General features: G+C 49.3%; 1 protein-coding gene across 2 annotated transcripts in view; it reads right to left on the bottom strand.

The window, feature by feature from the left end:
* Syn3 (synapsin III) overlaps nucleotides 1-27026 on the bottom strand; it is a 398594-nt gene that overhangs the window by 349722 nt on the left and 21846 nt on the right. For both annotated transcript variants that reach the window (XM_070014421.1, XM_070014420.1), the window contains exons 2-3: nucleotides 19000-19441; nucleotides 1984-2041 (exon numbers count right to left, since the gene is read on the bottom strand). In XM_070014421.1, coding sequence (XP_069870522.1) covers nucleotides 1984-2041; nucleotides 19000-19301 — 360 coding nt within the window. In that variant the 5' untranslated portion in view covers nucleotides 19302-19441. The remainder of the gene's footprint in view (nucleotides 1-1983; nucleotides 2042-18999; nucleotides 19442-27026) is intronic.

Consider the following 27026-nt stretch of genomic DNA (forward strand, 5'->3'; position numbering starts at 1 on the left):
ATCGGCTAAGACTTACTTAGCTCACTTCCCTTCCTAGACCACAAGCTGTTCGGGAACTAGGCTCCCGACTCCCCATCCTCAGCTTCTACATGAGCTAGCTAGCATAGTAGACACTTGACAAATATTTATAAAATGAACAAAAATAACCTGGCTTTTTATTTTGGCCATGGAAGGAAAACCAGTAGACACTGGATTAACTTGAAAGCCACAGGATCAGATTGAAATTCCAACTGTAGGTGTTTTCATATGAAGCCAATGCAATCAATGTGATGCTCAGAAGTCCTGTGTTCCTCTGACACACAGACTTCAAAGGGCAGAGTGCCTCCACCTTCTGTTTGTTTTCATTGCGTGTCTCCCGATTAATTTTACAGTAGGGATCTTGTCTACCTTAATTACTGTTTGCCTCTGAAGAAGATGAGAGTGACAATGGAAAAGAGCAACAACAAGCAGATGGTGGAGAGGAAGGAGAAAGAAGAGGAGGAAGAGAGTAAGAAGGAGAAAAAGAACAGGAAATATGTATTGAGTAAATGGTATTTGTCAGGCACTTTTCTAGACTCTGTGTGTGTGTGTGTGTGTGTGTGTGTGTGTGTGTGTACATGTGTGCGCACACACATGCTACTTCTGGGATTTGAACTCAGGGTATGTGTACTGTCCTTTAGCTTTTTTTTTTTTTTTTTTTTTTTTTGCTCAAGGCTGGAGCTCTACCACTTAAACCACAGCTCGACTTCCAGCTTTTTGGTGATTAATTGGAATTACAAGTTTCCCAGACTTTTCTTGCCAGGTTTGGCTTCAAACTGCAATCCTCAGATCTCAGCCTCCTGAGTAGCTAGAATTACAGGAGTGAGCCACTGGCACCCTACCTTTTCTAGACATTTTCATGTACTAACTCATTTAACTCACTAACCTTAAGGATACACTTAGATGCGATTATATCTCCAAGCACACAGAGAAAGAGCTGGAGGGGGCTTGAGCATTGTTCAGCGGTGGCATTGGGATTCCAATTTGAAGTCTGGCTCCAGAGCCCTGGCTATTATGTGCTCTTTAAGGCCCAGCATAGTGCTTCTAGAAGGGACTCTCAAATGATAAATGGAAGGAACTCTCGTTGAGATCAGAGACTACATCCCATGGTCCTGATTCTGCTGCTGACTTCCTATGGAGCCTTACAGCACGTATGTGTTTCTTTTCACATAAGAGGAGGGATCTGAAGCCAGGAATTGGTAGCTCATGTCTGTAATCCTAACTACTCAGAAGGCTGAGATCTGAGGATTGTGGTTCAAAGCCAGCCCAGGTAAGACTCTTATCTCCAATTAACCACCAGAAAACCAGAAGAGGAGCTATGGCTCAAAGTGGTAGAGTGCTAGCCCTGAGCAGAAAAGCCCAGAGACAGCACTCAGGCTCTGAGTTCAAGCTCCGTGATCAACACACACAAAAAATGAGGGATCTGGGCATTGAAAATAGTGCTAATCATGCCAGCTAATGTTCTTAATTCTGATCTCTTTTAAGGTTCTAAATAATTTAATCCCAGTGACACTGTCACAAGAATATTGGGTCACAAAGAGACAAAGCCACCCATTCAATAACTAAAAAGCAAGAAAGCCAGGATTCCAAAACAACCTTCTGGCCAAAGTGGTCCCAAGGAGAGGCCTTGGGGACAATGAGGAACAGGATGAAGCAAACTGTTGGGACTTTAGGGGTCCCCACACCCATTTCCATGGGAGCCCTTCACATCTACATGCCTCTGTTTCATAGAATGAGCTCCTTTTTTGCTGACAGGGAGGAAGGAGAAAAGATCACCGCTAGCACAAAAGTTTGAAAGGCACTGGACCAAATAATCCTAGACCTCTCAGGTAATAAGCCAGGATTTTCCCAGGGAATTAGCTCATGAGGGCCACAAAGAATAAGGACTACGTTTGGTCTTGGGAACAGACCCAGCTTAACACACGGCAGGATGGTTGTGCCCAGGGCATGGCTCCACACACCTACCTGTTCCACTCGAATCTCAATCTCTCCATTCACCTTCTTCCCGTGGAAATATTTCGACCTGCAAGGAGAGGAAAATCTACTGAGGAAGGTTGCAGACAGTTCGACTCTCTGCCCCTTTCTACCAAAGGCCTCAGCCCAAGAGGACATGGCACCTGTGCCGTCTCTTAGAGACATCATGTGGTGGAAGGGAGAGGGGGTAAGGGGCACATCGGGGACACAAGTTCTAGTCTCTCAAGCCACTGACTTCCCGTGCCTCGGTTGTATACACAGTGAAAGAAAGCTATGCCCAAGTGTGCTCCACATAAGAAGGGCTATTTCAAAGATTAAATGAGATCATGAATAAGTAACAACACACTATTATTTCATTGCAGTATGTAATACATCATGGAATTATTATTGATCTATCCACTTATCCATTTCAATATTTGTCCAATGAAGCAGCTGTCAACTGTCAACATTTCTTAGTTGAGATCTCCCCCGGGCTCCCCATCATCCATCCATGCATCCATCCATCCATTCACCCTTCCACCCACCCTTCCATCCCTTTCTTCCATATCCCTGCCTCAATCTGCCCTTTTACCAACCAGTGGCATCCTCATGATCCATGACTCTAGGCAGAAACACAGCCAGTATTCTTGTGGCAGACTGTTCATTTTCCTTATGAGCACCATAGCCCTGACCCACAGTTTCTCCCTTGATGTGGCTTATCTTTCATATACTTTCTTCCACACTATCACAATTATAGTGAGCAATTATTCTTAGTAATTGCGCTTAATGCCTGTGTCTCACTAAACGATCAGAACAGCCTTGTATCATCGTCATTCTATTCTCAACACCCATCAGAGTGCTCAACACCTAGTAGGAGGCCAATATTTGTGGAATGAATAAGTGGTATGATAGGTGAAGCCCAGAGTTTAACCTTCAGCCCTTTTTATCTGGAAGCAGGTGTTTTTATTTCCACATGAGGAACATACATGAGGAATCTCCTAAACTCAGGAACACTAAGTACTTTGCTTCAGGTCTGATTCTAGGCTTGTTAGTTCTGAGTCTGTGGATGTTTCCCCCCAGTCCTAAAACACACACACACACACACACACACACACACACACACACACACAGCAGTGAAAGAGTGCTTATGGATTTAGATGTCCTTCCAAAATCAAAAGTAACAGAAATTGGGGCTGGGAAGGTGGCTCAGTGGTAGAGTGCTTGCCTTGCATGCATGAGGCTCTGGGTTCGATTCCTCAGCAGCACATAAGCAGAAAAAAAAGCCGAAGTGGCGCTGTGGCTCAAGTGGTAGAGTGCTAGCCTTGAGCTGAAGATTTGAGGGACAGCACCCAGGCCCAGAGTTCAGGCCCCATGACCAGCAAAAAAAAAAAAAAAGTAACAGAAATTTCTATTTGGTCTTTTTTGATCAATGGCATAATGAAGTCAATAGTTTTGGGGCACTTGTTTAAACCAGGTACTATGCTAAGTGTTTCCCTGAGCCTTCTTGAGGGAAGAGATGGCTCTTTTCTCTCCCAGGCTCATTCTCCCCATTTTCCACATTTGGCACATGAAAATGAATGTACACCTGACTTTCCCATGAGTTTGGTGTGAGTCCTAGTGAACCATCTGGAAGCGTTCCCTTCAGAACCTTCTTCATCGGGGAGAGCAAAGGAAGGAGTGACATTGTCCAAACAGAATTGTACTCATTACCTGACTTATGAAATGGTAACCCCTCTGTACTATATCTTAATAACATTTATATACCCATATATATGTATATATATACATACATACATATCTCCCTTTTTGAAAGAACCTTCTGGGCTTCTTCTTTGATTCTTTCCTTTGGCACATGGGTGTGGACAGCTCTTTTCCCAGCCTCCATTTGTGAAAGATTCCTCTCTACAAACCCTCTCGGTCTGTTTCCGGAGGCCTCGTCGATTCTCAGCCAATGCCGTGCACCTCTCCTCTTCCCAAGCTTGTCAGGACCCCTGACTGGCATCTCCAGTAGTAACGCCACTTTTTTCTCACAATACTAACTGGCCAAGATGTCAATGAGGCGGGGCTCTCATTGGACAGAAACTGTTGATGTGACTAGAAAGCGAGATTTTGGTTGCAAAGTTCTTCAAGAAAATATGTGCACACATCTTCACACACACACACATGCACACAGAGGGAAATAATTCACACATGTTGTGAATTTGATCACAAGCTCTCAATAATAGTGTTGGCAAATTCTAGATTTGGGGGGCCTTGTGTGGGGGGAGACAGGTTTGTCTTCCTCCCTTGATGAAAACAACTTCATACAAACTCAGAATTCAGACATTCTTTTTTGGGGTGTTTGAACACAGCGCCGTGCTTGCTAGACAAGAGCTCTACCACTCAAGCTATGCCCCAGATCTTTTTCCCTTAGTTTACTTTTCGGATTGGGCCTCATGCTGCTACCTGAGGCCACCCTCACACTGTAATCCTCCTCTTTCTCCCGTATAGCCAAGATTACAGGCACCCACCACGACACCCATCTAAGCATAGAATTCTTAGAGTTCCACTGAGAATATGGAAGCATGGGGTCCTCTCCCCAGTCCATGATCCTCACTAATTTTCCATCTACCTTCCTCTCTGTCCGGTAGCATTGCAGATTCTTGTGCAGGTCTGCGGACAAACCAGCTTCGTGTATTCCTCCCACCCACAGACATCTCTTAGGGGGATGGACCAACAAGCTGGCCCACAGAGACTCTGGAATTGGATCAAGGTCCTTTGGGGCAGGGACCTGAATCATAGTCTAGAGTATGATTTCAGGAGTCCTAGGAGATGCATCCTTTGGCCCTAACTGCTCTGCCTGTGGTGAGAGGATAGTTAGCAAGAGCTAGAGCAAGCTGCAGAGCAGGCATTCCGGGCGCTAGCCTGGGCCTGTAGCCTGCAAATGGCAACTCCACAATAACCACAGGCATGCTAGAAAACAAACAAACAAACAAACAAACATGGCTGGGGGGCAGGGAAATCTTAGTTCTACCGCTCACTTACCTACTGTGTTCTAAGACAAGGCACTCAGCTTCCACCCCCCCACCCCAGGTCTCAGTTTCCCCCTTTGTCCAGGGGTGATACAGCATCAGCCAGGGGAAGGCTCTGGTGAGAAATTCACTTGGCTCTCTCTTCTGCAAGGCAGCAGAGTGGCTGGCACCATCCCAGCTCTTCTGCTCGCTTGCGGTGTGACCTCCCGTAGGTCTCTTACCCTCCGCCTGCCTCTGTTTCCACACCTGGAAAATGGGGGTGACAACTGGCGCCACCACATGGGGTTGCTGTGGAGACTGCAGCAGGTGACGCCCAGCTCTTACAATAGTTCTTAGCACACAATACACTCCAGTGTCTGCAGGCGAGGTCCTGACACCGGATCCACGGGTGAGAGGTGAGCTCACTACTGAGGGCGTGCTGACTGAAACCTCCTCTTCTTGGATGTTCACCAGCAGAATTATGGGATCCCTGGCTTCTGACGTGCCCATAGGTGTGATGAGCCATGCATGTTTATCACATGGTAAACATGCCATACTGCACAGAAGGCCTGCCAGCCTCTCCACGTTGCTCCTCGACCTTCACATGACCTCTAAGGGACAACGGGGTAAGGATTCCACCCTACATTCTACACGAGAAGTCCCCACACAAAGCCTCACAACCTGTAGTGGTCTCCTCCTCCCTTCAGATGTTCCTGACAGTCCACACTGGCCCTCCCCACCTGGGTCATCTGCCCACAGATGACCCCCACACACACATACACACCACCCATCACTGGCTTTCTTCCATTTCACAGACCTACCCAACCTCCTGTGATCCCTTTGAGGTTATACGGCCAAGCCTTTGCACGCGCCATCCTCTCCGCGTAGGATGTTTACATCTCTTCTTTACCCAACCCTCTTTCCAACGTTCCAACAAACTCATGGGTGGCACCCGCTTTGTCTGCCTGGGCAGTGTGGTGTGGCTGGCTGGGTGCAGTGTCCTTCCGCAGCTTCCAGCACATTACACTTACAGCCATTATAACCCCTCTCTACCGCGTGATTACACATTCATCCTCTGTCCCCTTGCCCACAAACATCTAACCTGTGAGCTCTTCATGCCCAGTACCCAGTCAGGGCACACTGACCATGCTTGATGAGTCTGTCCATTGACTGGCTCCATTGACATTCATAAGGATGTCTGTCTTCCTCAGCCATAGACTCCCTGTACTGCCATCTACTGGTAGACTGTTGTAATACGCTTACAAATTGACACCTATTACCGTATGGGGCTGGGGGGGAAATCATTGCTTTGTGTCCGGCCTGCACAATGACCAGCAATCTTGAACTTGAACCTAATCTGTAGCCCAGGGCGCCCTGCATTACACTAATACCGCTCAAGCACTGCTGGTCTTGATGAGGCCTCACCTTCCAGCAGAAACGCGGGTTTTTGCCCATCTCTGGAATGTTTGCTGCAAGGCCTGGCAGGCTGAGGTGAGGGTCAGGCGGTCTGCATCCCCCTCTGCCTGGCTGTGAGTCAGAAGTCTGTCTCCTGATGGGCCACACAGACTGCTGCCTCCTCGCCTGGTGTGGTGGGGGTGGGAGGGAGGGGGTTCATTCAGGCTGGAGCTGGAGCTGCCTCTGAACAGCTCTGTCTGGCAGAGCGTAAGGGAAGGGTGGTGTGGAATTCTAGATGCCTTGGGGGCTGGGGTTGCCGCCTCAGTAATTGACTGGCTGTTTGACCTCAGGCAAAACAGATGGTCTCTGCTGTGACCACAGGCTTGGTCTAACATCAGCTGCCTCTTCTTTGTGCCCTAATATGTCCGTTCTCTTAAGGAGACCCCCCCCCGCAGGCCCCCCAACCTCCTGAACACCTTGGCCAGTCTGTCAACTCTGTAGTCTTGCAAAGGGGGTGGGGAGCTGTGGATCCTTCCAGGCTTCTATCTCTGTGGGTGGCCTCATATTTTACTGCCACATCAGAGAGGCACCAGGAAGGAGAATATTATAAACTGGGATGGCCTAGGGTGGGAAATCCCTAGGTTTGGGGTGGTGGGATGTGATGTGTGAGAGAGATTTATGAGGCGTGGGTACCGGGTTCTTTAGCAGCTACAGCAGGAGCAGAAGAAAGAGAATGAACACAAACGGGACCACCTGTGCCCCAGCCAGCCTCAAAAAATAAAATCCATCCTGTACATGCAATCAAGGCAGCAGAGCCTTGGCCACGCTCTCTTCAGGACGGAGGGGCCAGGAAGATTCTATGTGGGGTGGAGGTCACCTTCTCTGCGAAAGAAGTAGGCGGGCTAGCTGCTCTTCGAGAGAGACCCAGCTCACCTCCACCTCTTTTATGAATTTCCTAGTGTGCCTCAAGCCAACATCCATCTCCTGAGTCCCAGATTCCTTATTGTAGGGACTGCACAAGGATGCACGGGTCTGATGCCGCTGACATGTGGTCATCTGTCTCCCCCCTAACCTTCACCAGAAGGGGAGAAGGCCAGGGGTCAGCCGTATTGTGCCTGGAGAAATGACAGATCATCTCTCTCCAAGAGAAGAACGATGGCAGCATCTGCTTGTGCCTAGCCCGCCCTGACTTTGTCATCGTTGTTTTTCTTGAATACCAGCAGCTCCCTCAGACTTTGAGGGTAAATAGAGTCATCAGCATCCACAGCAACTGACTGTAGAAAACTGGCTAAAATATCAGGTCCCTGTCTTTGTGCCTTCCCGTCTGAAGACACAACATTGTCACCCTTGTTTCTAGAGACTTCAAGAAGTCATCGATTTCACATGCTCCAAAAGGAAAAACCATTCCCTTCAGCAAGTGTTCACTGAACTTCTATCTACCCAGCCCAACCTGGAGAAATGCCCGCCAGAGAGGTGAGACACTGAAAGGTATAATCCAAGTAACTAATGCCTGATCATTCGGAAAAAGAGTTTGTGATGGTCTAAGAGGGATGATAAAAGGACTCCGAGAATGATGTGCATTGGATGTAGAAAGGCAGGGGACTGGTCAAGGTCAGAAGGGCAAGAAGGCTGAGGACATTATGTGTCCATCCATTTCTGTTTATTCATTCTTCCTCTCAAACATCCACGCATGCATCCATCTATTCTCCTATACATACATCAACATATCTATCCATCAATACATCATATATATTCCCATCCATCCTCCCACACAGCATCCATTCACATATCCACCTATCCACCACCCAAACATATGGATGCACACATATTCTTCCATCCACCTATCCATCATCCACTCATCCATCCACTCATCCATCCACTCATCCATCTACTCATCCATCCACTCATGTATCCACCCATCTACTCATCCATCATCCATCTATCCATCCATCCACTCTTCCATCTGCCCTTCCTCTAGTATGTGCTCAGATTTCCACTAGGCCCTTGAAATTGCACTGAACAAAACAGCCCCCAGAGATCATGAGCCCTCACACCCAGTGCAGTCCCCCCCCGCCATTCCCAGTCATCTCTCTTCAGTTGAAAACAAGTGGCAGACACCATCTGTCACCGAGCTGATTTTCCTCATCGTAGGGAAGTATTTCTCTGCACCTGTGCTCTTTCGCTTCCATCTGCTCCTCCACTAGCGGAATGGCTTGTGTCCTTTGAGCAAGCTGCTCAGGCAAACTCATTTAGCTAAGCCCATTCTGCAGAGGCACCGAGCTCACGGCAAATCTCCAGGAAACCCACAGCCCTCTCCATTCTGCAAAGCCAGGGTAGGAGGTCAGGAGAGGAGACAGGAAGCTCCATCCCTTCTCCTGCCCTCACGAATGCCTCTCTCCTGCCAGGAACATGTCAGAGGCAGGCTTCCACAGGCCCTGGGGAGAGACATTCTGTAATGAGGCTGGCATCTGCCCAGAGACCTGCCTCCGTCTTCCCCCCGGGCCAGGCTTTAACTCAGGCGGCATGGAGCCTGGAGAAACTCTGGCTCCAGAGTTACTATTGCTCAAGAAGACCCAGGGCTCGGAGGACTCCTTCGAAAGAAGGTCAGTCAGAGTGCCTGAGCCAGAACTCGGGGGAAGAGACAGGACTCACAATCGAAGCAGCTGAACTCTTCTGAGAAGAGCCAGGCTGGCCCATTCAAAGTCACTAACTGCAAGGTAGAGATGAGAACGTGAAAAGCTACGGGTGGGAGCCTCCTTTACGTTCTCTCCTCCCCTGTGGACTGAGCTCCTTCCGTCTTACTCCTCCCAGATGAGTAGCTGTTCAAGCTGGGCTTGAACAAGCAAGTGATGGAGTCCCCATTCCCTCACCATGTGATCTTGGCCAGTTGATCTCAGCTGATGGAGCTCAATTGTGCTGCCATCTTTCTTTCCTGTCTGGTCTCAGTTCCACATGAAACAAGTCCTCTAGATGAGTGGCTTCTAAACTGGGTTCTTCATCACTTTGTTTGTTTGCTAAAGCCGGTTCAGGCTAGGTACCAATGGCTCACCTCTATAATCCCAGCGACTCAGGAAGCTGAGATCTGAGGAGCATGGTTCAAAGCCAGCCTGGGCTGGATAGTCCATGAGACCTTTATCTCCAATCAACTTCCAAAACAAACAGACAAACAAACAAACCTGGAAGTGGAGCTGTGGCTCAACAAAGAAAAAAAGCCGTTTCCTGACTCCACTCTGTATATTCTGATTTTAACATTGTGCTTAGCCTGTCTTGTATCCTTCCTTTCTTTGGAGAGTAACTCTTCCAGTTGTATGTGCATTTCAGTCTTGGTGGGACTGTGTCTCAGTAACCCAAGAACAAGAAGTGGTCCCCAATAGGCTTCTCCCTCTCCTCCAAGAATTTGTTTTCCAGCACAGAGAAACAAAGATAGAAGTATACAGGCTGATTTGTGTAGACACTGTGCATGAATTCCTGCTCCCAGATACCTTTTTTTTTTTTTAATTGGTTGTGGTGTTTGAACTCACAGCCTGGGTGCTGTCTCTTTTGCTCAAGTCGAGCACTCTACCACTGGAGCCACAGTGCCACTTTCTGTTTTAAAGTGATTAACTGGAGATAAGAGTCTCATGGGGACTTTTCTGGCCAGGCTGGCTTCGAACAGTGAACTTCAGATCTCAGCCTCCTGAATAGCTAGGATTACAGGCATGAGCCACCGGCGCCAGGCTCCAGATACCTTTTAGAGGGGCCCTGGGGCCTAATCTTTCTGGAACTCCAGTCATCACATTTCTCTTAGCTTCTAGGAGCTTCCCCACATATTACCAAGAAATCCCAATTTTGCCTAAGTTAACCAAAGTCTTGTTTCTTTTCCTGACAAAGAAAACTATCCAACACAGCAGGTGGAGAGTGGTACCTGACCCTCGGAATGTCCTTCTGATGGAAACAACCTTTTTGGGGACCACAATCTCTCTCCATCCTCATTGGTACGTAATGTGGAAAAAAAAAAAACACAGGCCCAGAGAAGGACACATGCCCCCTATCCCCAAGATCCCAGAGCTCAGCCAAGGTCTTTAGAAGGAGATTGAGGAGAGAGGAATTCAGGACAAAGCAGCATCCACCAGAATCTTCTCCATACTCTCCTTCCAGTTTGGAGGGTGAAGCTCTCCCCCAAGATTCTAGCCGAGCGAGGGTAACAACCCTTCTCTGTTTCCCCCAGGGATCTGGGTAGGAAGCAACAGGGCACCGGGCCCTTGGATTGGACGGCGCGAAAACCTCACGAAGAGGGGTCAGCACTTGAAAAATTCCTCAAGTCAAAGGGCTCGGGGCTTGGGTGCCACACAAGGCCCTCACTGTGTGCGCACATTGTCTCCCTCATAAAAGGGGCCCGGGGCCTGGGAAAACGGCGCGGTCTCCAGGCAACCGGGCAGGACGCTGGGGAATGCCCAGCCCCTCCCCCACCCCCAGGCACTGGGCACTCTGGAGGGAGGGGCAGGAGCGGCCGGGACAGTGTCCAGAGGTCCAAAAGCCACTTCAGGTAGAGCTGGGTGGCATGTCTGGGTCAAGGGAGGAATCAAGTAGGAAGGTGACCATCGTCTTTCATGAGGCCCTCCCCCACGCCCCCCAACAGTTCCCCCACCCAAGCAGGAGGAGAGTCTTAGGAGCAGGGAGAGGGGTGAGCAGTTGGTTCCCCAGAGCCAAGTGTCTCAACAGAGAGCTGTGTGTCTCCTCTCTAAGCCTCTCCCCTGACTCCAGGGGCAAGGGATAGACTTAGAACCCCGGTGGCATCTCAGCCAGCGTCTGCCAGCCTGCCAGGATCTGGGTCCCCCTCCCCCCGCAGAGCTCAGCAAGTCAGCGTAGAGGTCTGCCAAGAGGCGGCTTCCCTTCGAAGCCCCCTGGCTTCCAGCACTATTATAGTCACCAGCAATTAGGAACTGCAATTAATCGTTAATAACAGTTACCATTTCAGGGCCTATTATGTCAGGCTAAGCCACAGAGCAATGCCACCCGTGCCATTGTCTTTAATGTGCACAATGACCCTTTACGAACCATCTTTGCTGGACCTGCTGTACGGCTGAGGCCGGCCAGGTTCCCAGGCGGTTGGACTTGCCCAAGGTCACAGAACTCAGAGAGGTAGAGAGCAGGGACCAGAGCTCAGGGTACCTGGCAGTCTAGCTCATGATTGGCCACTGAGCCTTGGCCCCTCCCTGCTGGGGAGAGATGCTCCTCCTGCTCACAGGGAGGGAAAGCTGCTGCGGTGCGAGTCAATCCTGGGACTCAGTTTGGCTCCCCAGCCAGCAAGCAAGGCAGCATAAGGGCCAGACTATTTGGGTGCTGTTTGCAGAGTCTCTCTCATTACCATTCTCCAAAAGCTAAAATACAGGACACCCTGTTAAATTCAAATTTCAGTTGGGCAGCAAGTAATGTTGTATATAACTCTATCTCCAGTATCGCATGGGATTTACTTATACTCATTCATTAAGTATTAACTGGTGTCCTGTAGTGAGTGTGTATGTATGTATGTGTGTGTGTGTGTGTGTGTGTGTGTGTGTGTGTGTGTGTGTGTGTGTGTGTGTGTGTGTGTGTCTGTCTGTCTGTCTGTCTGTCTGTCTTTCTGTGTATGTCCGTGTGCTATTACTGGGGGTCTTATACTCTTGTTCAGCTTTTGGCCCATGACTGAAACTCTGCCACTTGAGCCATATCTCCAGTCTAGCTTTTTTGCTGGTTAAAATAGTCTCTTAGACTATTCTGCTCAAGCTGGCTTTGAACCACAATCTACAGATCTGTCTCCTGAGTAGCTAGAATTACAGGTATGAGCCACCAGTGCCCAGCATGGGCCATGGGACACCCTTAAGCCTCTGCTTTGAGTTCATATCTGTCACTTTCTCTGACCCTAACCCCACCCACAGGTGGAGAGGATGGAAGCCAAAGGTCCTACCAGGCCTCAGCCGGGTTCTAAGGTGGCATAGGATCTTCATGACTCTGGTCAAAACAGCTTGAAGCAGTTTTGGCCTTTAAAGAGGAGACTAGACGCTGGGCGCCAGTGGCTCCTGCCTGTCATCCTAGCTACTCAGGAGGCTGAGATCTGAGGATCATGGTTCAAAGCCAGCCAGGGCAGAAAAGTCCCTGTGAGACTCTTATCTCCATCAAACCACTCAAAAACCAGAAGTGGCGCTATGGTTGAAGTGATGGAGTGCTAGCCTTGAGCACAAAGAGGCTCAGGACAGCACCCAGGACGTGAGTTCAAGCCCTACAACGAACTAACTAAATAAATAAAATCACAGAGTCTTTGAGTTTCCAGCATGGGAGAAAGTAGGGGATCCCCAGAAATAACACACAAGGAAACTGAGGCACAGAACAATAAAGCAATTTAGTCAAGACCACAGCGATGAGGCGTGGTAGAGCTGGGACTTTAACTTCGCTCTGCTGCCTGCCCACTCTCCAAGCTTTACATTTTATCTTCCTTGCCTGTTTAGGTCTCTCGGGGAACATTCTGACCTGCTCCGAGATCACATTCCTTCATATCAGAGCAGGGGAAGGAACTGAAAGAAAAAGCCTTGCCTGAGCCACTTTAGTGCTTAAACTCAGAAGCTGATATGATGGCTTGAAATCCCTTTGTACAACCACCCAGAGATCATTTAAAAACAATAAAATGGTAGCCAGGCATGGCGGCTCACGCCTGTCATCCTAGCTACTCAGGAGGCTGAGATCTGAGGATCACCGTTCAAAGCCAGCTGGGGCAGGAAAGTCTGTGAGACTCTTATCTCTAATAAACCACTCAGAAAACCAGAAGTGGCCTGGGGCTCAAGTGGTACAGTGTCTGCCGGCTCCTGCCGTGTAGATGCCCCTGCTGTGACAAATGGGACTGGCACACCAGCTCCTTGCTGGGTTTTGGGGTCACACAGCCAGGCTTGTCATCACCAGCAATGCGCTACTTCCCAAATCACAGCCCACCCATTATCCACCCTGATCGAGGCACGGGGCTGCAGAGGTGCTGGGGAGGACTGGGTGGGTTGCTAGGGATGGAGGAGCCATGGCCATCCTCCACCATAACTGTGTTTGGGGTGCCCGGGAGCACACGGGCACGGGTGTTTATCTGTGGGCATCATTAGCTGCACTTCCTTGAGCCGGTGACCTCTGACAGCCTCCAGACTCGACAGACGATGGCGGAGGCCAGGGTCAAACGATGGGTGGCATCTTTCATGAAAACCGGAAGCCATAGGGAAGGGAGGAACTGAAGGGAAGGTGACAAATGATCTGGGTGGAGCAGGCACCCTGGGAACCAGGGCACAGTCACGTGAAAGAAGAGAGCCACTGGAATGGGGCTTGGGACAAAGGCTGAGCTGCTCTACCTGTCCCCAGAGCCTCTGTTCACCAGCCCAGCCAGGCTCCAGAGACCTGCTAGGAGAGGCAGCCAGCAGGGAAGTGCCCAACCCGCCTGGTATGGTCCTTTTTCTAAAAAACAAGTGGAAATAAACACACAAATCCCGTTAAAGGTTTGTTTTTGGTTTTGTGGGTCCTGGGCTTGAACTCAGGACCTGGGCGCTGTCTCTGAGCTCTTTCACTCAAGGCTGGTGCTCTATCACTTTGAGCCACAGCCATTTCCAGTGTTTTTTGATAGTCAATTGGAGAGATAAGAGTCTCATGGACTTTCCGGCCTGGACTGTCTTCAAGCCGCGATCCTCAGATCTCTGCCTCCTGAGTAGCTAAGATTACAGGCGTGAGCCACTGGCACCCAGCTCAAGTGAAAAGCTTTGACTTTGAAAATCAAATCTGGGATTCTGGTATATGCTATAGCCAATAGCAAAATTATCCTTCCCCTTCTTAAAATTAAAAAAAAAACTCAAATATTCAGATTACAGTATCTCAAGCATCTCGATAAAGAATCAAGATTTCACAGAAACAGAACTTCTTCTTCTGTGCTGACCCTTCAGGTAAGGCAGTTACAGGCCCGTGGGACCCCTAAACCTTCTTCTGATTTGTCTGGGGTACAGGCAGAGGCCTGTGCTGGTGAAGTGTGTTCCGTGTGTTGAGCACCAGGGATACAAAGACCAGTCAAAGGCAGCCCTTGTCCCTGCCAGGGGGAATTATAATAAATGTGGGGAGATACACACCAGAATGCCGCAGTGTGTTCAAGCGGAGAGGAGCGCTGTGTGCATCCCCGAACGCTTCACAGAGGAAGCGATATCCAAACAGCTTTGCAGGGTACCTAGGAATTGGCCAGGTGAACAAGATAGGGAAAGGGATTCTGGGTAGCGGTAACACCTGGGGGTGGGGAGGAGAGGCGGCTACCACGGAAGGTGATCAGGAGGTGAACTCTGGAAACTGGAGGCTGGAGGCCACAGAGCTCAGAGGCCTGGGGCCTCCAGGTCCCATCATCGGAGCTGGTGTACCACTAGCCAGGGCCTTGGTGGAGCACCCCCAAGCCCCCAAACACCCCTGCCCTGGCCAGTGTCACCTCTGAGAAAGCCTTGGGGACAGGTGCTGGGCACCCTCCCAACATGCTCAGCCGCAGGTCCTCCTTCCAGCGGAGGTGGCAGTGGAAGCCTCAGTTTCCCAGCGAGGAGGACACTGGCTGGGTGTCAGAGGATCCTTTGGGGGCCCCCACGAGATTCAGTTTGGAGAATCTGCCTGCTGGGGGTGAACTCCCGACACTCTCTCCCTGCCCACTAGGAAGCCCCAAAGCTGCAGGACTGGGGGCCAGGCCCAAGTTCATGATGACACTACTATGGACTTGTATGGGAAGCTGGCGGGTCTACGGTAGACAGTATCCATTCCCAGCCCCCAATGAGTGCAGAGGCAACTTCAGGACCAGCAGCGGCGGGGGGGGGGGGGGGGGGGACGGGGGGACTGAGCAGTGTTTGGGGCTGAGGATGGTAGAAGAGGGGGTCACGCTATCCCGGGGGGGGGCAGGGGAGGGGTGTCCATCACTCTCAGAGCAGACCACGGATGGCCTCCCTTCATTATCATCCCACAGGGGAAAGCCAGGTAAGAAGGGACAGTGCCAGCCCAGCTGGTTTCCTCCCTCTCTACCAACTTCCTCCTATCTGGAGGGAGGCAGTTCGCAGAGTGTGGATCAGCTGACATGAGGTTGTCCAGCTCTGCCAAGGCTGGTCCCAGGGACCATGAGGCTGGCCTGCCACCTGCTGGCCACTTTGGGTCGCGCAGGTTAGGCCTGTTTGGGGAATTCTGCAGGCAAAACGGAGCGTGTTTTTCTTTTTCTCCTCCTCCCCCTCCTCCTTCCCCTTTCTTTTTCCCTTTTTCCTTGAGAGGCAAGATCTAACTATCCAGTTCAGACTCTCAAACTCTTAATCCTCCTGCTTTAAGCCTCCCTCACTTAAAGATTACAGGTGTGTACTACCACACTCGACAAGATGGAGATTCCAAGGAAGCCAGCTTCACTTTGGAGAACATTGGAAATGTACTAAAAGCCAGAGAGGTTAGCCAGCTCATGTTCACGAAGACTCTAGCGTGGATTTCTGTATCGGAGGCTGATAGGTGTGTGGAAGAAAGTCTCTGTCACAAACACCCAATGAATGGAGATGCAACTCCGGGTGAGGTTATAAGTCTCAGTCTCTTTCCTCCCTTTTTACCCATGGAAGGAGCAAGAAGAATATCTTAAACCAAAGGTTTCTGTTCTCAAGAGCTAGTTAACGTATCGGGTGCATGCTACGTGACCCAGATGCATCGAGAGTCTTCTGGTCAACATCAGGTCCCTATCAGCTTAAAATGTACACTCTGACTCTCCTTGTGGATTGAAGAAACCGGACACCAAGGTTAACATGTGAGTGTCACTTCGGCTGGGGCCACAGATGCGTTCCAACTTCATCCACTGCCCCTGCGCCACATGCCACGTGGGCAGACGCAGAGAGAAAGAAGATCCAGTATCATCCACCTGGAAGCTAGCAGGCTAGGATGACCAACGAGAACCCTAGCACTATGGGACAAACCATCCAGTCTGCCCAGTACTGGGCATGAAGATATCGCATAAACATGTTTAGCAGGGGATCTCTGTCGAGATGAATGACTAATGTCACATAGAAAGGGTCTGAACTGTTTGCAAAGATACCCCCACACACTTAAACAGCCCCTGATGTCTGCAGAGTAGCACTTAGTAGCACACAGTAAGCACTTCGGTATTAACAAAGATAGTAACACTACTTGCACAAGTGAACTCTGAGGTAGGTACTGAACTTCACAGAAGTCATAGCCCTGCTCTGCGGGTAGAGATGGGATTTGAGGGTGACATCTGAGCTAATGGCTTATTCTCAACCACTGCAAACCCCCTTGCCCTCCACTATGTATTCACCCTTTCTCTCCCCCCGCCCCACACACAGGAAGCATCTTTCCAGACAAATAGCTGAGCCAGAAAGAACGTAGGCAGCACAGAGCTGTCCCAAGGCAAAGCCAGATGTCAGGCTGAAGATAAATAGAAGGGCCATGTGGCCATTTAGGTACTGGACAGCAGAACTATCCAGGAGAGGGGATCTAATATCCAAACCAACACCTCTGCAGACACTAAGCACTAAGCACCGATCCTGAGGCTTGAGCTTTATAGGAACACCTAACATACTAGAACCAAGCTTCACAACAAGCACCCTGGAGCACCCCACCGCAATCACAGGACAGCAGTGACAGGTGAAGTCACAGCGATTGCTTAGAAAAGGGAGCCTGGTGTCCAAGTCTCCTGAACATACACTTAACGTGAACTCTATACGGAGAATGCATTATCAACAATCAGCTACTCCATTGAGCATAAGTTCAATCCCGGACCTAACTCAGTTGTATTCACAGAGTTAACTTTGACAGATGGACATGAGTGAACACCAGAGGATCTAGAAGTGCTCATCTGTGCAGGCACTACATAGCATCAGCCTTCCAGAGATGCACACATGCGTGGCCTGCAGCCCCAAGGGCTGGGCACGGGCCTACGCTCAGAATCCTCTGCTTCTATCCACGCCCTCCTCTGCCCTGGGTGCAGTGCGGCCGGGCCCCTGCATGGGGATTCTATCTTCAGCTGCCGCAGGAGAGCGGCACACCTGAGCGCACGGGCTGCACTGTGTACCGATCACCAGTCGAATGGCTGTTGCAAAGAGCTCGGCACGTGGCCAGGCCTTTGCCTGTAGAACGTGCCATCTGGAAATGCTGTCCCAGAGGCTGGAGAGCATGTCACTTGCGCCCGCCTTGGGTGTCTTGGATAGGCTGTGGAGCCTCCGGGACAGCAGTCCACGCTCAGGGAGCCAACCCGGAGGATTTGGGATGAGGACTTCCCAGCAAGCCTGTGTTGATGTCTCTCTACCTCATTGTGGGAGGAGTTAGGGGAAGGCTGAGACCAAAAGAGCTTTATGGGGCAACATTACCCGCTGTATGTCAGACTGAAGTTTGTCACAGTTGTGGGGCTTGAACTCAGGACCTAGGCACTGTCCCTGAGCTCTTCTGCTCAAGGCTAGCATTCTATCACTTTGAGCCACAGCACCACTTCTGGTTTTTGAGGGGTTAACTGGAGATAAGAGTCTCAGGGACTTTCCTGCCCAGGCTGGCTTCAAACTGTGATCCTTAGATCTCAGCCTCCTGAGTAGCTAGGGTTACAGGTGTGAGCCACTAGTGTTCAACATTTCCCCCCACCCCTTTTGAAAGGTAACATGGCTTATAGGTACCTGCCATGTTTGGATTTGTGTGTGTGTGTGTGCGCGTGCGTGCACATGCATGCATGTGTGTGTGTGTGTGTGTGTGTGTGTGTGTGTGTGTGTTGGTACTGGGGCTTGAACACTCTTACTTAGCTTTTTTTTTTTTTTTTTACCAAGACTAATGCTCTACCACTTGAGCCACACCTCCACTTCCAGCTTTTTGCCACTTGATTAGAGATACGAATCTTAAAGATTGGTCTTACAGGCTGGCTTTGAACCACAATCCGCAGATCTTAGCCTCATGAGTATCTAGAATTATAGGCATGAGCCACCAGCATCAGTCTGCTAGCATCCACATCAAACACACTGACACACTCGCAACCTGTCACTTGAGTGGGTATATAGGATGGACTATCATAGCCCGGGTTCAACTTTCATTTCCTTTTCTCCTTCCCTTTCTCTATCTCTCCCTTTTTCTCTTTCTCCCTCCCTCCCTCTCTCTCCCCCTTCCTCCCTTCCTTTTCTTTCTTTTTGTTCCTTCTCTCTCTCTCTTCTTTCCTTCTTTCTTGTTGGTCATGGGCTTGAACTCATGGCCTGACACTGTCCCTCAGATTTTTCCCTCAAGGCTAGCACTCTACCACTTAATTGGTAGATTAATTGGAAATAAGTCTTATAGACTTTCTGCCTAGGATGGCTTCAAACCATGATCCTCAGATCTCAGCCTCCTGAGTAACTGGGATTACAGGCGTGAGCCACCAGTGTCCAATTTCAACTTTCTGGCTGGGCTTTGCTGCCCACAGGACTTCAAATACATTTTCTGGTTTGCAGAGCTACTGGCTTTTAAGCTGGCAAGGTTAAGCTCGTGGAGAACGGGGTACAACGGGTGACTGTCAGCTTGGTACAAGTTAACTTCCTTCTCTGTGGCCAGTTTCTGAAAGCACACAAGCTCTCCCCTGTTTCCCCGAAGAGAAGAGACAAGCCTTGTCTCAACTCTGCCCTGGGAGTGGCGTGCGTCCATCCCGGCTTACCAGTCTGTGTGAGCGTCATCAATCACCAACAGGACCCTGGGTCTTTGGACCATGGGTGTGGAGGGCGTGGGGGGCTCCGCCAGCCCCACAGGACCCTGCTTCATGGCACTGGAGAAGGAGCTGAAGAGGCTGGACCCGGGGGAGGAGAAGGAGGCTGCCAGGGGCTGGGGGTGCCTCCTCTCCATGGCCGGGGAGGCGGGGGAGCTGGTGGAGCTCTCTGGGCGCTGCAGGTCGGTCATGTAGCCATTGGGCAGGTTGGCCACGAAGCTGCTGTCGGAGAGACGCCGCCTGAGGAAATTCATGGCTGCGGTTCAGTGGGGATGGCTCCTTCCTCCGATGTGTATGGTTGAACTTCCCAAGACAGTTGCTGGTTAAAGGGAGTGATAGGCCTTGGACCAGAGCAGCATCAGGAATTTCGTCAGCCGTAGTGGAATTTGCTTACCTGTTGGAAACCAGCCAAGAAGTCCATTAGTGGAAATGACCTCTTCCCCTTTAAGAGCAAATAGCTAAAGCATTTCCCTCCCCTCCACCCCATCCGCTGCTGGTGGCAATATAAATTAGGACATCCCTTTGGAAAGAAAGTTGGCAATCAGCCTTAGAAACATATCTCGTAAGCTACAATTTCCATTTGCTGGAATTCCGTCCTTGGGAAAAGAATCTGAATTACGGGAAAAAGCCACAGGTGCACAAATATGTTGATCACAGTCCATTTGCATAGCAGCCAAATGCTATTTTAAAAGTAGTGAACATTCAGCCATAGGATAGTGTAGTCGATCAGTGAACCTATGACCTAAAGGAGCACTTAGCAACAGGAAAAAAATGTGTTGTGACAACAAAAAACATCATGACACAAAATTGTGGGTGCGGGGTAATGGCATTCATGTAAAAGTTGAAACAACCAAACTTAGAAATAAATCAACATATTAGCAGTGATTACCTTGTGGGTATGTAATCACATCCCTAAACCTCTAACTACCATCCATTTTTTTTCATTTATTTATATGTTCAGAATTTTCTATGATTTTTATAGTTTATTGGTACATTTTCTGTTCTTATAGCACATATATTGTTGTGGCTTTAAAATAAGTAAGATCAGCTGGGCGCCGGTGGCTCATGCCTATAATCCTAGCTATTCAGGAGGCTGAGATCTGAGGATCGAGGTCCAGTGCAAGCCCAGGCAGGAAAGACCGTGAGACTCTTAACTCCAATAAACCACCAGAAAACCAGAAGTGGTGCTGTGGCTCCAGTGGTAGAGCGCTAGCCTTGAGCTGAAGAGCAGAGGGACAGTGCCCAGACCCAGAGTTCAAGCCCCATGATCGACAGAAAACAAGAATAAATAAGATCAAAGGGAGTCCTCTAATTCAGATCTTAACACTCAAGATAGTGTGGAGTATCTTTTTGTTTGTTTGTTTTATGCTAGTTGTGGGGCTTGAACTCAGGGCTTCGTGCTCTCAGTTGGCTTTTTCCCTAAAGGCTGGTACTATCTACCACTTAAGTAATATCTCCATGTCTCACTTTTCACTGGAAACTAAGATTCTCATGGACTTTCCTGCATGACCTGGCTTCAAACCGTGATCCTCAGATCTCAGTCACCTGAACAGTTACAATTATAATAAGCCTAAGCCACCAGTGCCTGGCACCCTTGGGTGTGTTCAAACATATGCCCCTGCATGAGAGAGGATTGCATCTGGAAGTAGCCAGACATAAATTAGAAGGCTGTTGCAGTCCCTTGGGTTGTAGGTGTGAAAGGAGTTGGATTCTGTCATTTCCCACGTATTTTCCTCTTCTTTTCCTCTTGGGCACCAGGACACTGGACATCCCTTCCATGCCAAATTTAATCAGATCTTGAGACATAATGCTAATGGGAGGGACTCTGGTGAGGAAGGCCAGAGGACAGGAAGGACAGAAAGTCACCCAGAAACAGACCCTGGCAGCCAGCTAGATAGGCAACTCATGCTGCCCACACATTGGCCACTAGAGGGCAGATGTGGTCAGATCAACACAACAATAACAACAACAAAAAACCCCACCACCGCAACCTGGCAAGCTTGGATGACTAAAAACAACCAAGGAAAAGGCTAAACCACAGCTCAGACTTGGATGTAGTGCCAGGAGACAGCAATCAAATACAGAGCAGAGGACCACAGGATTTGCAGCCATGTGTAGGCTCCCCGCAAGAATGAGAGTCGTCGCAGACTAGCATCAGATGCCTGAAGGAAAGATGAGCCACTGACCAGCCCGGTCTGGAAAGTAGCTGTCTCCACTCAAGTATCTTATAGACACAGAGGCTTCCTTCCTTTACACCTTCAAGTTAGTGCTGGCTTCACTTGCTACTCCGAGTCATTCCGGCTCAGAGATTCCCTGATTCTCCTCAGTTTAATTCTCTTCTCTGTGAAGGCACACATGGTATGGTTTTCACTGAGCAATTCACCAGGGGAATGTGCCTGTGTATGCAGGATGTTTGAGACGGTGGTGAGTTTTGTCTTTGATTGCTGGACCTCTTCTCAAATCCACCTTCCTCATTTTGGGCTTCTTCTAAGACCTCATCCCACAGACCAGACCTCTTGGTAGGATCTTGTCATTTGAAGTGCAAATTCAATGGAGACTCAGACATAAGAGATGGGAATTCAAAGACATCACCCCTATTAAAACAGCTCTCCAGAGCTGTAGGTATGAGGCATAAGGTCTCGAAGCAATCTTCCTACTTGGGCTTTGAAATCTAACAAACTGATTCTGTTGGTAGAATTTGGAGCATCACGAGAGTTACAAGGGAAGAGACTGTTATTCTCTAAAAAGGTCTAAAGGTTCTATTCAACCGTGCATAGGTGGTTTAAGCCTATAATCCTAGCTATTCAGGAGGCTAGATCTGAGGATCACAGTTTGACACCAGTTCATTGGAGATTAAGGCTGTCTAATTAACCAGCAAACAACAACAACAAAAATGAGCTGCAAGAGGAGCTGTGAATCAAGTGATATAAGGCAAGCACTGAGTGAAAAAGCTAAGGTCCTGAGAAGGGTATAGATCTTTAACACTAAGCGACTTAGTATTTTAACACTGCTAAGGATCTGGAGGAGTGCCTGGGACCCGGGAAGCTGTGGCTGTCATCCTGGCTGTTTTCTAGGCAGCAGGAAGTCTGGCCACACAGATACCTTAGTTTGGGAGGCACTGTGGTAGCCTTGGAATGGGCCTGAATTGCAGACCCAACTCTGACCCTGGCAGCTGAGCGGCAGGTTCTTCATCTACCAGACCGGCGATGACCTTGCCTGCCTGCATCACAGGTCTTTTGAGCAGAGCAAAAAGCTAGATAGAGTGCTTTTCAAATATTTGTCCAGTGACTGTACTGGGAAATGGACTTTTGGGATATACAGCTCTGCGAATGTTAACACATCCTGCAACCAGTCACAAGGTACAGAACAGTTCCGCCCTCTCCCGCCCACCCCATGGAAGTGCTTCCCAGGGGTGAAAATGTCTTTCTTACACAAGTCTCAGGCTCAGGGTCGCAGTACCGCACAGGCTGGTGCCTGCATTCCCTCCAATGGTACATCTAGAGAAGGAATGCTCTCTGCTATTTCTTAGCAAACAAAGAAAGAAGAGGAATTCCAAGGACTGAGCCCCCAGTGCTCTTGCAGACACACGCCGATTTCACCTCTCACCTCCCATGGGCCCTTGCTCCAATGTCACCCTCTCAGTCCCCCAAAGGGCCACCATCTGCCACTTCAGATCCCTCGTTCCATATTCCACATGCTCTTTTGTTCATTGCATGTATCGCCAGCTACAAGGCGATAAGAGCCACCATGTGATCTGTCCACTGAGGTGTCTTAAGTACATAGAACAGTACTCAGCACATAGCAGGACATTCATAATGACTTGTGATTATCTGAGGGCCTGGATAGGGTTGGGAGAGACTGGGGGAAATGATACAAAAAAGGGGGGTGATATTGATCAAGAGTCACAATACTTACAAACCAACGGTGTGAACTGAAATCCCCTGTGCGAGGAAGGATTTGTTCTTTCAATTGTTGAAAGAACTTGTTTAAAGTAACAGGCCCCAAGTTCAACTAACTTCGCCTGTTTCGAGAAGATGAACTGCACAATTATTCTAAAGACAGTAGCTCTTCCTTAGTCGAAATGCCCATTTAATCAGCCAGGTGTCAGGCTCTGACACGTCACAGCTTTAGCCCAACCAAAACGACATCACTGAGAAAATACCCGACTTCATGCCTCGGTGACGCCTTCCCCCCACCTCACCGCACTCATCAACTCTCCCTCACTCCATCTTCTTCTCCACGCGTGCTAAAACAACACTTCCCCCTCCTCCATGAGGAACCAGCATTTGGGTAGTAGGAAGTTTAAAAATGCATGGGGAAACCTGGCCTGAACGTTATCCATATATTGATGAGCAAAGACAGAAGAGTCTCTGGAGAGGCTGGGGGCGCCCGCCTGTGTCACTTTAAGTGACACAGCGTTGTAAAGCGATGCCAAACTTCCTGGCACGCAGTCAGCTCGGTTCAGATACAGACCCCTTGGGCCTCCCATGCACTGGGCTCCATTCCCACCACACGCACGCACGCACGTGCACACACACACACACACACGCACACACACACACACAAGCATGCTCTGCCTTGGAGGAAGTCAGAACCACGCACGCAGGCCTGGCTGTGCTGAGCTACCACCCTTCTTCCCAACCCTGTGGACCCCTGTGTGTGCCCAGCCGTGGTGTCAGGACACCGCCTAAAAAAACAAAAAGACAGGTGAGAGTCTTCTCAACATTTGCAATCACCTCCCGTGCAAAGTATATTCACATAGAGAAATGCCAAAACAGAGTCCAAAGGAGAGCTCATAAACACTTGCATTGAATGAATGAAAGCACTCAATAGATCCTCCTGAGTTATCTACCAAGCAGCCACAGGGCTGATGTATTCATAGGACTCACACGCAGCACCCCGGGCAGCCAGGCTGGGGTTGTCCAGCAATCACACAAGCTGGCCTCTGACTTCTCCACACCTCACCCGAAGGCCATGTCTACCATCAACATGGAAGCCCTAGGGGCCCTGAAGTCTGGGGCTCAGCGGCCCCTCTTAGGCCCCTCTGTGAATTCTGCTCATGAGAGGCCCTTCAGGAAAATAAAACACAAATCTATGGTGACTTTTAGTCATGTTGATTTACCTTACAATACATTGTGTCTATGCTGACGAAGATTGTTTTATCATTTCCAACAGAGGCCAGAGGTGCTCAAATCTGGATAGATGTCCGTCTGTCTCGATGAGATCCCTCTCCTGAAGGTAAATACACCTCCACACTCCCTCATCATGGCAGGGTCTGCCAATCAGTCAATCTGTCTATCTCTGTCTCTGTCTCTGTCTCTGTCTCTGTCTTTGTCTCTCTCTCTGACAGCTCTTCTCAGGTACAACTTTGGCAAATGAAATCTTCAAGCAGCCAAGGGCTGGTTGGCTGGTTGTGGCCCAAAGCCCCGCCTTTCCTTTGGCCTGCTGGCCTCTGTATTTTACCAGCTCCCAGTGATCCAATGAGACACCAGTGTCCAATCTCTGCCTTGAATCTCAACCCTTGACTTGGGTCCGTATGACTTATGGGAGGATCAACTTCCCACCTCCAGGGAGAGCAGCTGAGTCTCCCAAAGCTGGGGCCTCCAGGCCTACCTACTTGACTGGAAATCTGGACCCAACCATTTCCAGAATCAGAGTTGAGAAGGCTCTGCTCCATCACTCTTACCAAAGAAACCCCACAATGTGTGTGTGCTGATGTTGTTATGTAAACCCAGCCACGGTATCCCTGGGAGATGTGAATCTGGACATACCTGTGCGGGTCTCACATCCTTGTTTTCCTACTGTTCCCCTCTTCAACAAAGCCACATCATAAAATCTATGGGAAGTCACAATGTTCCAGATTTCGGGTTTCCCTCGTGGGAACAGAGTGTGCTGGGGACAGGGAGTTGCAGGGACATTTAGTGGTAGGCAACAAGAGGCTGGCATCTTTCCTAAACAGAGATGCCCTGCTTCATGTGACGCTACTTACAAAACACCATTCCAGGGGCTGGGAAGGTGGCTCAGTGGTAGAGTGCTGGCCTTGCATGCATGAGGCCCTGGGTTCCTCAGCACCACATAAGCAGAAAAGGCCGGAAGTGGTGCTGTGGCTCAAGTAGTAGAGTGCTAGCCTTGAGCTGAAGAGCTAAGGGACAGCACCCAGGCCCAGAGTTCAAGCCCATGACAGGCAAAAAAAAAAAAGAAAAAAAGAAAATGCAACTCCAGGCTTCGTTGTGGGTTTATATCTCATCAGAAAAACAGGAATCAGTCCCTCTATTCCTTCTGCCTCTTGTCTTTCTTTCCCTCTTTTCCTTATTCTGTGAAGTCAGAACGTTTTATTTTTTCAGAACTGATTTTGAATCTGAACTGGGTCTTGGGAATCAAGACTATTTCTCCCTCAACAGAGGACTCCACTCTGCAGTGTTTCCAATGTCTGATTAATTGCTCTCAATGACTGAGGACCAATAAAGTGCTAAACACTCTGGGTTTTTGAACTTGGATATTAATTAGCATTAATCATGCAGCTCTCATCATTTCCCTTAAACAAATAAAAGCAAAACCCAAGAGGAATTAAATCACTTACTCAAGGTCACACAGCCTGTCACATGGGGTAGTGGAAGAAGCAGAATTCACATCCGCATATGGCAGCGCCTGAAATCCTTTAATACCCACCATCTTCAGAAGATCTGGACCCACTACCTAACTGTACAACCAGAAACACAAGAGCCCAGCGAAGGGAAGTTTCATTCAACACTGATTCACTGAATCTTCATAACAACCACAGATGGCGTAAACAATCGTGGACACCAATTTTATACATAGATGTGTGAAGCTGGGCACCTGTGGCGCACACCTGTACTCCTTATTACCTAGGAGGCTGAGACCTGAGGATCAAAGTTGAAAGCCAGCCTGGGCAGGAAAGTCTGTAAGACTCTCATCTCCAATTAACTACCAAAAAGCTGGATGTGGATCTATGACTCAAGTGGTAAGAGTATCAGCATTGAGTAAAACAAGCTAAGGGACTGCTCCTGGAGGCCACTTGTGGAATGCTAATGTGGCTAGCCCCAGCGGAGACAGTACTGCTGGCCTTTCTCCTGGCAGGGAAAAAGGCTGCGAGCATAGCTTCCCACATGCCCAGGGAAGCATCCAGGTCTCTGCTGCCCAGAGAAAGGCAGCATTGGATTTTCAGCATCTCCAGCTTGTCTTAAAATGCTAGCTGAGCAAAGGAAGGGAAGGAAGCAGAAATTAAGGTCTGGCACAGCCCACTTGGAAGCACAAATGATTCTCAACTCCTGAGAGGGTTAGGGCCATCAACAGTTGACATTACTGCAGGTGGACAATGCATTCAATCCACCTAAGCTATTGAGCATACAGCAGCGTGGCATGCTGTAGAGTATCAGTTGTGCTTCCCACGATGGCCCAGCTGCCTGGGACCTGTGGCTTAACCAGACTGCTAGCATCAAGGAAAAAAATCAACAAACCATAGCTGGGCGCTGGTAGCTCATGCCTAGAATCCTAGCTACGCAGGAGGCTGAGATCTGGGGATCATAGTTTGAAGGGAGCCTGGGCAGAGAAGTGTGTGAGACTCTTATTTACAATTAAACTAGCAAAAAGCCACAATGGAGACATAACTCAAGTGGTAGAGTGCCAGCCTTGACTGACAAAGCTAAGAGAGAATGCCTTGGCCCTGAGTTCAAGCCTCGCTCCTCCCCCCACCAAAAAAAGAATAAATACTATGTATGTGTATATTACTAGCCCTGGAAGAAACAAAAGATCAAAAGTCATAGCATATACCATGTTTGTGTGTCACTGTAAGGTCCAAAGAATCATCGAGTTGGGGACTATCTGTATAACAAGAAGATGGCCACAACACAGGCTCCTATTTCCTGAGTCTTTTCTACCAACCAGGCCTGGCTCAGACAGTCCTTGATGTCTTTCTCAACAATCTGGCTGGGAACCACCATTGTCTCCATTTTACAGAC

The sequence above is a fragment of the Dipodomys merriami genome, unplaced genomic scaffold (genome assembly GCF_024711535.1).
Source record: "Dipodomys merriami isolate MVZ:Mamm:240054 unplaced genomic scaffold, mDipMer1.0.p SCAF_97, whole genome shotgun sequence".
Classification (NCBI taxonomy): domain Eukaryota; kingdom Metazoa; phylum Chordata; class Mammalia; order Rodentia; family Heteromyidae; genus Dipodomys; species Dipodomys merriami.